Here is a 12,269-nt window from a genome sequence, read left to right as displayed (position 1 = left end):
TAGATGATAGGAATTTTCAGCTCCATTATCATCTTATGTATTCACTGTTGTATGCACAGTCCATTGTTGACTGAAATGTCATTATCACCGCTGGATTTGATGACTGCTCAGGGGCCTCCCAAAACCTGTGGAGTGGTGGGAAAGAGCACTGCTCCTCCATGGGGAACTGCTGTTGTCCGGGTTGTCGGATCCCTGTCACCTGTATTCTCAAGGGCAAGCAGAAGTGTTTTTTTGTTTTTTTTTTTTTTATTCAGTTTACCTAAATGGCTCTGGGCTAAGAGATGCTTCCAGAAGTTGTGTTAAAGAGGGCGCACAGTGAAATTAATATTTGATAGATCTGAATCAAAGAGAGAGATGAAGGAAGTAGTTGATAGTGGCCACTGAGACGTAAAGAATGTCTCTAGAACCTAAGGAAGCAGGCTACTTGGGTGGGGAATTGATGTTTGAACTCTGTAAGGAGGTAAGAACAGGAGAGGTCACAGCTCTGCCCAAGATCAAACAAAATTTGAGGCTTTTCACGGCCTTTTTTAAAAACAGGCTCTCACTCTGTTGCCCAGGCTGGAGTTCAGTGGCGCCATCACAGAACAGCAGCCTCAACCTCTTGGACTCAAGTGATCCTCCTGCCTCAGCCTTCTTTCTGAATAGCTGGGACTTCAGGCATGTACCACCATGCCCAGCCACTTTTATTATTTTGTTGAGATAGGGTCTCCCTATGTTGCCTAGGCTGGTCTTTAACTCCTGGCCTCAAGCAGTTCTCCCACGTCGGTCTCCAAATGCTGAGATTATAGGCATGTCACCATTGCAACTTATCCACTTTGTGATGATTTAAATAAGTTGTACTAGGCTGGGCGTGTTGGCTTGTGCCTGTAATTCCAGCACTTTGGGAGGCCGAGGAGGATGGATTACCTGAGGTCAGGAGTTCAAGACCAGACTGGTCAACATGGTGAAACCCCATCTCTACTAAAAATACAAAAATTAGCCAGGCATGGTGGCAGACACCTGTAATCCCTGCTACTCAAGAGGCAGATGCAGATGAATCACTTAAACCCAGGAGATGGAGGCTGCAGTGAACCGAGAGGGCGCCAGCCTGGGCAATAGAGCAGGACTGTCTCCAAAAAAAAAAAAGTTGTACTTGAGGCCAAGCATGGTGGCTCATGCCTATAATCCCAGCACTTTGGGAAGCCAAGGCAGGTGGATTACTTGAGGTCAGGAGTTTGAGACCAGCCTGGCCAACATGGCGAAACCCTGTCTCACTAAAAATACAAAAGTTAGCTGGACATAGTGGTATGCTCTTGTAATTCCAGCTGTTCAGGAGGCTCATTCAGGAGAATCACTTGAACCTGGGAGGTAGAGGTTGCAGTGAGCCAAGATTGTACCACTGCACTCCAGTCTAGGCAACAGAGAAAGACTGCCTCTCAAGAAAATAAGGAAGTTGTACAAGTTTCTAGGGTCATTGAGAGGCAGAGCAGTTAAGCAGGGACACTTGTGGGTGCTTCACTGCTTAGGGTGCTCATTGGGACTCCCAAGGCCACAAGGAGCAGGCCAGGGCTGCCAGCCATCTGTGATGGGGCAAGGGAAAGGGCAGCTTTCTTAATTATAGTTCCATCAGGCTCTGTCCCATGCCCAGTCCCGTGGCATGGGAGCAGGTGATGGTGCAACACTCTGGTTGAGCCAGTTGCCATCTAGGGTAGTGGCTGTGGTGATTGATTCTTTGTGCCACCGTCATTGTCATGTAGGTCAAGGGGGAGCTCTAGGAGTCTATGAACTCTGAAATGGCTTTGAACTTGTGGGTCTTCGGGCAAGGAGAGCTGCTTTGAGGGATGAAGGGCTAAAATTTGATGGGCTGCTCATTTTCACTGAAAGCTATATTCCTTCTTCTGTATAAAATTAAAACCTTGAGGTCTCAGGATGTTGAGGGTTGGCAGAGGCAGAATCACTGTGCAGCTCTGTGAGCTTGTTCCCCAGGCATTGTACCAAACACAGCTTGAGTTCCAACCTCTGTTAGAACTCAACTGCCTTAAAACACCAGCTCCTCTAGCAAGGCTTCCCAGGCATCTCAGCCAAGAGAGACTGCCTAGAGCCTCATCTTAAGACTCCTTCTTGGCATTTATGACCTCATTAAGTTGGGTCCTATCTCAAGGTCAGGGCCCATGTGCTTGGTCATTTTTGAAGGTCTCATACTCAGCCTCTAATATGGTTTAAGTTAAGAGAAACATAATTGCCAGGAGGGGAGATATGTGTAACTGAGTCTGTCATTACTTACTGTGGCCTCTGCTTAAGAGTAAAGTGGCAGTCTCCTTGCTCACAGGGAGCCTTGGGTCTCTGGCCCACTGTGGGAACTCCTGTCCTCTGGAGTGGACAGGACTAAAGGGCCTTTTCAAAAGGTCCCTGCTCATCCCTGGCAGATCTCAGAAGCCTCAGGGTATGTAAAAAAGGGTCACCCCTCTGGTGGATTTCTCCAAGGGCTGGCTGGGTTAGTCTGAGGTGGAAGGTGAGAGATAATGGCATAAATGTAGTAGCTGTTGGCATGTGATTCATCTCTTCTGAGGCTCCAGAAGCTGATGTCAGGCAGTGGGGTTTCGGATTGATGAGGAGATCTCCTTAAAGTGGGGTTGAGGTGCAATTTAAGTCCCCTCTGTGTGCCAGCTTCCCTGGAGCCTCCCTGCCTCATGGGGCTCTGCTGGCTCTCACTCTGTTTGTGGCAGCAAGGCCCCGTAACCTCTTGGCTTTGTGAGCTGGGCCTTTAGGATCCAGAGGGATGGCAGTATTGCAGCTCCCATCCCGGGGGATTCTGTGCTGATGCCTGGGCTCTAGCAGGACTAGGTCCCTCCCTGGGAGAACTGAAGGCAGAGAGACTCCTGTTTGGACTCCTGATTGGCTAAGGCAGCCCTCAACCCAGCAGGAAATAGGGTCTTCTCCTCTTTCTAGCAAAGGGAGATGACGAGATTCTAGCTTTCCATTCCAGATCAACCATTTACCCATTTTGCCTTTGGGCCTGGCTGGGCAGAGGAAATTGTGGTTTGATTTTTCTCAGTCTATGGCAGGTGCCATTAGGAGTTTCAATTTCTATTGATTACCTGTTAGTGGTCTTGCTTATCAGTACCCAGGTCGATTATGAAATTTGATGACACTTATCCTTGTCCCTTTAATTTCTTTTTTCTTTTTTTTTTTTGAGACGGAGTTTCGCTCTTGTTACCCAGGCTGGAGTGCAATGGCGCCATCTCGGCTCACCGCAACCTCCGCCTCCTGGGTTCAGGCAATTCTCCTGCCTCAGCCTCCTGAGTAGCTGGGATTACAGGCACGCGCCACCATGCCCAGCTAAGTTTTTGTATTTTTAGTAGAGACGGGGTTTCACCGTGTTGACCAGGATGGTCTCGATCTCTTGACCTCGTGATCCACCCGCCTCGGCCTCCCAAAGTGCTGGGATTACAGGCGTGAGCCACCGCACCCGGCCTGTCCCTTTAATTTCTAAAGTTTTTTTTTTTTTTTTCCCTTGCAAATAACTAACGGGGAGATACTTGGATAACTTCTTGAAAAACAAGGTGCAGCTAAGAAAGGTTTTTAATACCTTACAAGTCCTTGTAGATGTGTCTGGGGCCTCTTTTTTAGTTGAGGCTAAAGCTCCTCTGTAAGGATGCAGTCAGCACAGATTGGCACCAGGACTGGCTGCTCAGTTCTAGAGCCTTCAGCCTGCTGCTCTGTGGTTTCTGGTTTTCTGGACAAGGAGGACAACACTTCTGCCCTGATGTTAGGCTGTCATGTGTTGACTTTATTTGTAGGTGTGTGTCTCATCTCTCCTTCAGTTGTTTTGCTCCAGCCTCAGGGAGCCTACTCTTAACGTTTTTTCCAGATGGAGCAAGGCTTATCATGAGATGATGCCACGATCTCCCCTATGCTTCAGGGCCTTCTGGCTCCGACAGCCCTTGCATTTTACCCTGAGTCTAGAGGGCTTTTTCGTGTCTGCATCTGACCTCTGGAAGTCCTACCTTTTTCCCTGCTCAGTCCTTATCTGATTTATTTTAGGCACTCAGGGAAAACACCCTAATCAGCTGCTGGTGGCTGAGATCCAAGAGAAAGTTGGCTTCCTCTTTAGTGGGTACATCAGGGTTGGGGCTCTTTGGCAGCCCCCCAAATACCTTTTCAGGGGGTGGTGGCTTGCATAGTCTTTGCCTTCTTTTTTTTTTTTTTTGAAACAAAGTCTCACTCTTGCCCAGGCTCGAGTGCAGTGGCATGATTTTGGTTTACGACAACCTCCTCCCAGGTTCAAGCGATTCTTGTGCCTCAGCCTCCCTAGTATCTAGGATTACAGGTGCTTGCCACCACACCTGGCTAATTTTTATATTTTTAGTAGAGACGGGGTTTCACCATGTTGGCCAGGCTGGTCTCAAATTCCTGACCTTAGATCATCTACCCACCTAGGCCTCCCAAAGTGCTAGGATTACAGGCATGAGTCACCACACCCGGCCCGTTTTCCCCTTCTTGCTTCCAGCTGCAAAGTGGTTCCTGTCACTTCTCCCCACATCTTAAGTTTCCAAGGTTACCAAGGTCTACTCCTTTTGGGATTTAAAACGGTTTGGTTTTTGACTCAGGCCAGAGGCCATGCATTTGTGAAACAGACTGTGGATGTGTGTGGCTGCCCATGGCCTGAGGCTGTACCCACACGTTGGTTCTGGCAAGTGTCTTTGATAAGGCAAAATGAGCAGGGGCTTCTCACATTTGCCCTGACTGTCACAGGGCCCAGTTGGTTGGCTATTCTTTCCTACCTGGTTCACTTTCCCAGCCCTTAGTTCTCATAGGAAGCTTTCTCTCAAATGATGGTTTCTGCTGGGCATGGTGGCTCATACCTCTAATTCCAGCACTTTGAGTGGCTGATGTGGGTGGATCACTTGAAGGCAGGGTTTGAGACCAGTCTCGGCAGCATGGCAAAACCCCATCTCTACTAAAAATACAAAAAAAGTTACGTGGGAGAATTGCTTGAGCCCAGGAGATGGAGGTTGCAGTGAGCCAAGACTAAGCCACTGCACTCTAGCCTGGATGACAGTGAGACTCTGTCTCAAAATTTTTTTAAAAATTCTGCCTTTAGGCCGGGCGCGGTGGCTCACGCCTGTAATCCCAGCACTTTGGGAGGCCGAGGCGGGTGGATCACGAGGCCAAGAGATTGAGACCATCCTGGTCAACATGGTGAAACCCCGTCTCTNTATGGTAGCAGTAGTGAGAAGTAGCCATAATTTTCATTCTTTGAATACAGAGCTTATAGGATTTTCTAACAGGTTGCTTGTAGGCTCTGAGGAAAATAAGCAGTAAAAATTAATTTATGCCGGGCGCGGTGGTTCAAGCCTGTAATCCCAGCACTTTGGGAGGCCGAGGCGGGTGGATCACGAGGCCAAGAGATTGAGACCATCCTGGTCAACATGGTGAAACCCCGTCTCTACTAAAACTACAAAAAATTAGCTGGGCATGGTGGCTCATGTCTGCAGTCCCAGCTACTCAGGAGGCTGAGGCAGGAGAATTGCCTGAACCCAGGAGGCGGAGGTTGCGGTGAGCCGAGATTGCGGTGAGCCGAGATTGCGCCATTGCACTCCAGCCTGGGTAACAAGAGCAAAACTCCGTCTCAAAAAAAAAAAAAAAAAAAAATTCTGCCTTTAAGAGGTAGGAATGATTGTCCGGGTGCAATGGTTCATGCCTGTAATCCCAGCACTTTGGGAGGCCGAGGCGGGCGGATCATGAGGTCAAGAGATCGAGACCATTGTGGCCAACATGGTGAAACCCCGTCTCTACTAAAAATACAAAAATTAGCTGGGCATGGTGGGGCGCGCCTGTAGTCCCAGCTACTCGGGAGGCTGAGGCAGAAGAATTGCTTGAACCCGGGAGGTGGAGGTTGCAGTGAGCCGAGATCGCGCCACTGCAATCCAGCCTGGCGCCTGGCAACAGAGTGAGACTGTCTGGTGAAGAAAAAAAAAAAGGTAGGAATGATTATGATTTGGTGCTTTGGACAGTGCCATGTAGAGTACTTCTTTGGGGGTAAGGGAGGTAAGGGATAGATCCTAGGGGCTCCAAGCTGAATAACCATCTTCCTTATTGTTCCTTACATTTCTATTCCAGTTACACAACAGCCAATGCGGAGTCTGACAATGAGCGGGACTCTGACAAAGAGAGTGAGGATGGGGAAGATGAAGCAAGCTGTGAGACTGTGAAGATGGGGAGAAAGGATTCTCTGGACCTGGAGGTAGAGGCATCTTCAGGTCTGGTGCCCAGTGCGCTAGAGAATGGAGCTTCCTCAGGCTTGGAGGATGTGCTGCCCCTCCTGCAGCAGGCGGATGAGATGCACCAGGGTGATGAGCATGGCAAGCGGGAGGGCTTCCAGCTGCTGCTCAACAACAAGCTGGCGGTGAGGCTCCAACTGCCTGCCTGATTCTCCTTCCCTCCCCCTCATCCCTCTGCTCCTGAACCCTGGGGAATGAATGCCCATGTGGTTACTGCCCCCACAAGGTGTCATGGGGGAAGAAATGAGGGTAAGACGGCAGGTTCTGCATCTGTTGCCCAGGTAGCATATCCTCTTCCGACAAGGCCCAGTGTGGACCCTAGGGCCAGTGTACTGTTTGCTCCAGAGCTGAGGGGGTCAGGGGAGCACAGTCCTCTGTCTCCTGTAGAGCTACTGCAGAAAAAGCTCTACCTCTTACCTCTAGGGGGAAATGTGAAAAGAAATGGATTTTGTTTTTCTCCTCTTTTCCCTTGGTGCAGAGTTCGAGCTGCCAGCCCCAAGTGACCACTGTGTAGGTCACTCAACCACAATTCTCTTCTCAGGTTCCCTGACAAAAGTTATGTCCACCCAGGTATAACCGACCTCCCCCCCACCCCCCGCCCGCCCACTGGAAGTTGAAAATCTCCCTTTTCCTTTCACACTTTCTTCATTTGTCAGCAAAAGACCTCTCATCCTTTATGACATCTTCTTAGAGTTGACCTTTCCTCCTGGCAGTTTGAGGAGGCCAGAATGCCCTAACCCTGTGATTGTGCAACCCACTAGCTAGAGAGAGAATGTGTCCTACATTAACTGCACGTGGGAAGGGATGACTAGGGGATGGCTGTGCATAGGAGCTGGCCTGATGCTGGTGATTGTAACGTATTAGCTTGCATATTCAAACCTAGGATGTGGGGGAAGGCCAGGGCCTCCATTCTCCACAGCTGAGGATAAAGGGGCCTTACCTGTTTCTGTCTGGTCTGCAGTATGGAAGCCGGCAGGACTTTCTCTGGCGCCTGGCCCGGGCCTACAGTGACATGTGTGAGCTCACTGAGGAGGTGAGCGAGAAGAAGTCATATGCCTTAGATGGTAAGTGCTGACAGCTTCCTGTGGGAAGATGACTGACTGATTCAGGGGTGGGGCTGGCCCATCGGCCTGGGGCCCTGGAGAACCACCAAGATGCTGTCAGAGCAGTTGTGGCTCAGTTACCCATTAGGGACAAACTCTGGCTCCCAAAGACCCTTGCTTTGTCCTCTGGAGGAAGAGAGTAGTCCTTGCTTATCCATCATCATGATTAGTAACACAGGCGCATATATTTTTAGGAGTAGTTGCATCCTATCAGTGTTACTTGTTTTTCTCACTGTCTTGCCACAGAGGGCAAAATCTTTCTTGACGAGGTTTTTTGCAGCTGCTAGGAATCTTGTGTTGGTTATGGAGCCTGTGGGGCAGGTGTTCTAAGAACATAGCTAGCTTAGAAGACTCTGGAATCCACTTGGCAAGTCTGTTGGCAAAGGCTCCACCTTGGAGAATAGGGTGCATCTGATCTGTGCCAGGCTCATGGCTCAGCCTTGGCTATCATGAGTTCAGAGAATCCTTGGACTTTAGAAAGAGACTGATGTGTCCTGCTGAACTCCACAAATTGAGTGAGGTGCCATTAATGGGTTTCTAGGTCTGTGTGGTTCAGTTAATATCTTTTTTTTTTTTTTTTTTTTTTTTTTAAAAGCAGTCTCACCCCGTCACCCAGGCTGGAGTTCAGTGGTGTGATCTCAGCTCACTGCAACCTCCGCCTCCCAGGCTCAAGCAATTCTCTTGCCTCAGCCAACCCAGTAGCTGGGATTACAAACATGTGCCACCATGCCCAGCTAGTTTTTGTATTTTTAGTAGAAACAGTTTCACCATGTTCGCCACACTGGTCTTAAACTCCTGGCCCCAAGTGATCTGCCCACCTAGGCCTCCCAAAGTGCTGGGATAACAGGCATAAGCCACCGTGCCCAGCAGGTTCAGTTAACTGTCTAAAACGGATTTGTCCACCTTTCTATTATAAGTACAGCCCTACAAATATGAATTGTTGATAATGTAGACTCTAACAATAGCTCAAGGTTAACATTCTAAACATTTGTAGAATTCTGTTGATGGAGAAAGAACAGACCAGTTGAGTAGGATGTTTCTGAAGCTCCTCAGAAAAATTCCTGTAAGTTTTAACAAAAGATGCTTAATTACAATTACTTTCTCTTCAAGTTTCTATTTTCCCTTCTGAATTTCAGGTGAGGATTCTCAATCAGCTTTTGGGCTGATTTTTGGACTCTTCATGTCAACACCTTTCCTTTCCCTCTTGATCACTGATCATCTCTTATTAATGCTAGTAGCCAGCATGAACCCCAAAGGCACAAGTGAAGGCAGTGGTTAGAGGTGCAGCACTTGGGTTAGTCTGGCCTCCTCAGCTTAGCACCAATGGGCAAATCTTTACCTGCTGGAGGTGAGATGATGATGGAATGTCTTTGAAGGTTGTGCTCTGAGATCACAGCCTTTACCAATCATCCTTACTGGGTATAAAGTTTTTTTCATTGTATCTCTAGAAGCTGGACCACCAGGAGGTAGTCATTCTGTGGGGTCTCAGGTAATGTCTTGTCTGTAACAGGCTGTCTAGCTTGGCAGGAACATTCTTCCATTTGGGAAGGGATGTAGAGTCCTTTGCATCAGTTTTCTTTTCTTTTCTTTCTTTTTTTCTGAGATGGAATCTCACTCTGTCACCCAGGCGGGGGTGCAGTGGCATGATCACTACACCTTCTCACTGCAACTTCTGCCTCCTGGTTTCAAGCAATTCTCCTGCCTCAACCTCCTGAATAGCTGGGATTACAGACGCGCGCCACCATGCCCTGCTAATTTTTGTTTTGTTAGTAGAGACGGGGTTTCACCGTGTTAGCTAGACTGGTTTTGAACTCCTGACCTCATGATCTGCCCACCTTGGTCTCCCAAAGTGCTGGGATTACAGGCCTGAGCCACCATGCCCAGCCAGTTGTCTTAAAAATGGATTTGTGGCCAGGCGTGGTCGCTCATGCCTTGTAATCTCACCACTTTGGGAAGCCAAGGCAAGAGGATTGCTTGAGCCCAGCTGTTCAAGACCAACCTGGGCAACATAGTGAGACCTTGTCTCTATAAACACAACAAAACAAAACAAAACCCTTAAAAAATTTGCCAGGCATGGTGGAACATGCCGGCAGGGGGATTGTTTCAGCCCAGGAAGCAGAGATTGCAGCAAGCTTAGGTTGTGCCACTGTACTCCAACTTGGGCGACAGAGCAAGACACTGTCTCAAAAAATAAAAAGGTAAAACATTTCAGATTAGCCAATTGACATTTGTTCCATTTCTCCGTGTTCCCTTCCAAGCCATCTGTTTTCTTCAAAGAAGTCTTGGCCAGGTACAGTGGCTCATGCCTGTAACCCCAGCACTTTGGGAGGCTGAGGTGGGAAGATGGCATCAAGCCAGGAGTTCAAAGCCAGCCTGCGCAAGATAGACCTCACCTTGTAAGAAAAACTAACTGGGTGTGGTGGTGCACATCTATAGTCCTAGCTCCTTGGGAAGCTAAGGCTAGAGGATTGCTTGAACTAGGAGTTCAAGACTGCAGTGAGCCATGATTGCAGCACTGCATTCCAGCCTGGGTGACAGAGTGAGACCCTAACTCTTTAAAAAAAAAAAAAAAAAAATCCTATTTTGCAGTGTCTTCTCCAGTGTGTAGGCATGATGGTCCTTATCTGGAGGTCCTAGGCTCAAGCCTCGATATTGGTGACGTTTGTCATAACTTCATGTGTCTGGGCTTTCTTTGTTAGACCACTAACCTAGAAAACGTGGGGAAGACTAAGTGAAAGTCATCTCTGGTCAGACCTCAATCCACGTGGCTCTTATGAAAGAGTTTTGGCCTAGAGCTAATTAATATTCTTGGATCATGGATCTTTCTGAGGATTTTTTTTTTTTTCTTTTTTAAATAAGAGACAGGGGTCTGGCTGTTTCCCAGATTGGTGTTGAAATTTTGGTCTCAAGCTATGCTCTCTCCTTGGCCTCTCAAAGCTCTAATTGTGAGCCAATGTACCTATCCCCTTTGGAGAATTTTATCAAAGCTGTGAACCGTCTCAGGTAAAATTTTATACAACTTGAGATTCATAGACACTGCCCCTCTAGAGTAAGGTCTGTTGGGGACAGTTTCTGATTGTGTTGGATCCTTTCTTTGTGTGTGTGGGGGGGGGGGGGGGGGGCGGAGTTTCACTCTGTCGCTAGGATCCAGTGCATGCGCCACCACACCCAATTTGTGTGTGTGTGTGTGTGTGTGTGTGTGTGTGTCAGTTATGCTCCAGCCTGGGCAACAAGAGCAAAATACCATGATCTTGGCTGACTGCACCCTCGTCCTCCGGGGTTCAAGCGATTCTCCTGCCCCAACCTCCAGAGTAGCTGGGATTACAGGCGCCCACACCATGCCCAACTCATTTTTGTATTTTTAGTAGAGAAGGGGGTTTCATCATGTTGAGTAGGCTGGTCTCGAACTCCTGACCTCAAGTGATCCACCCACCTCAGCCTCCCAAAGTGCTCGGATTACACACATGAGCTACCATGCCTGGCCTGTTTGCAGCCTTTCATTCTGCTTAAGTTCACAACTATTTCCAAGCAAGTCCAAGTTGGGTAGGGACTGGTGAGAGCTAAAGCAGTTATTCTTCCCACAAGGCTTCATATGAAAATTAGCATAAGAGCTCATGTTAACTCTGGATCTACTTTTGTCCTACAGGAAAAGAAGAAGCAGAGGCTGCGCTAGAGAAGGGGGAGGAGAGCGCTGACTGCCACCTGTGGTAATAACACCCTGCAGTGTTTTGGGAAGAGCCAGCAAGCGCTATGGCAGAGCAAAGCCCTCTTTTCTGTGCCTGGGCCACAGAGGCATTTTCCAAAGGATCCAGGAGAGGGAGCTCTGGCTTGTATTTCCACATACCTCAGTCTACCCCTAGTCAGAGACAACAGAAGTTTCTGGTGAGGGAGGTGACTTGGGAATGAGGCAAGGTGGGGGAGTGCAAGCTTTTTTCTGATGGAATTTGGATAAATGAATAGCTTTGTAAGAGTCATCCTAGCTACAAAACTGAAGTTCCTGGCTCTCGGGAGGCTGGGACAACCTGCAGCTGCCCTATGCCGCACAAGCTTTTCTTGCCCCTGTGTGTGATCCCTGGCTGGTGGTACTTTGGCTTCTTTGCTTGGTTTGCATGAAGAAAAGTAGATGTGAGCTCACCTCTTGGGAGTTCATTGGTCAACTTATTAGGTTAAAAAAACATCAGCCCTTTTTGTGGTCTCATGTGATGGAAAGTTTGGTCATCTTACCCGGGTCAGAGCAAACTCAGGTCCTGGGGTCTGGTTTCCTGGGGTCTGGTTCCAGCACCTGAGTTTCAGTGAAAATGTTCCTTTCCCACCGCCATCCTTGCTTTCTATATCTCCACCCTCAGATTGTGAGCTAAGTGAGAGGCTGTCTTTCTCCATCTGTTGCTGAAACTTTTGTCTCTGCAGGGGTTCTTCTCAGAGGCCAGGTAACTGTTTCTTGGGTGTCATTGCTTCCCTGGGCTTCTAAGGATGAAAGTTGGCCCCACACTTTCTTAGCTATTCCTGAGGAACAGCTGTTGGGATTAAACATGGAAATGAGCCTCTAGAAGTGTCTGATATCCCACAGATACTTAGCATATACGTGAAAAAGCAACTTGGGCTGGTTTACTCATCTAATGTCAACTGTGCTGCTAGGAACAATGCTGGGGGGATAGGGGAGGAAGAGTTTGTTTCTGAGGATAGAAGATGGGAAGCTGGCTAGTTGGCTCTCCTTGGGAGGGGGGGGGATGTGGGGGAAAGGGCAAACATAGGTCTTTCTTCCTCTGGTTGTTGGTCCCCAAGTTAACATTAGAAATTTCTAGAACATCCCCTTCCAATGTAACTATCCTAAGAAATTGCTTCCCAAGTCCCAGTGCTACATCTGTAGGTGTTTTTTTTTTTTTTTTTTTTTTTTTTTTTTTTT

At 48.3% G+C, this 12,269-nt stretch overlaps 1 protein-coding gene across 1 annotated transcript in view; it reads left to right on the top strand.

Annotated features, from left to right (window-relative positions):
* The window catches only part of RMDN3 (regulator of microtubule dynamics 3), a 21,849-nt gene that overhangs the window by 5,527 nt on the left and 4,053 nt on the right, over positions 1–12,269 (top strand). The window contains exons 5-8 of the mRNA XM_017530889.2: positions 6,103–6,388; positions 7,225–7,327; positions 11,013–11,073; positions 11,227–11,248. Of these exons, the coding sequence (XP_017386378.1) occupies positions 6,103–6,388; positions 7,225–7,327; positions 11,013–11,073; positions 11,227–11,248 (472 nt within the window). The remainder of the gene's footprint in view (positions 1–6,102; positions 6,389–7,224; positions 7,328–11,012; positions 11,074–11,226; positions 11,249–12,269) is intronic.

This window comes from Cebus imitator, unplaced genomic scaffold (genome assembly GCF_001604975.1).
Source record: "Cebus imitator isolate Cc_AM_T3 unplaced genomic scaffold, Cebus_imitator-1.0 Scaffold70, whole genome shotgun sequence".
NCBI lineage: Eukaryota > Metazoa > Chordata > Mammalia > Primates > Cebidae > Cebus > Cebus imitator.
The sequence above is the reverse complement of the archived record's forward strand: the minus strand, read 5'-3'. Positions and strand labels throughout refer to the sequence as shown.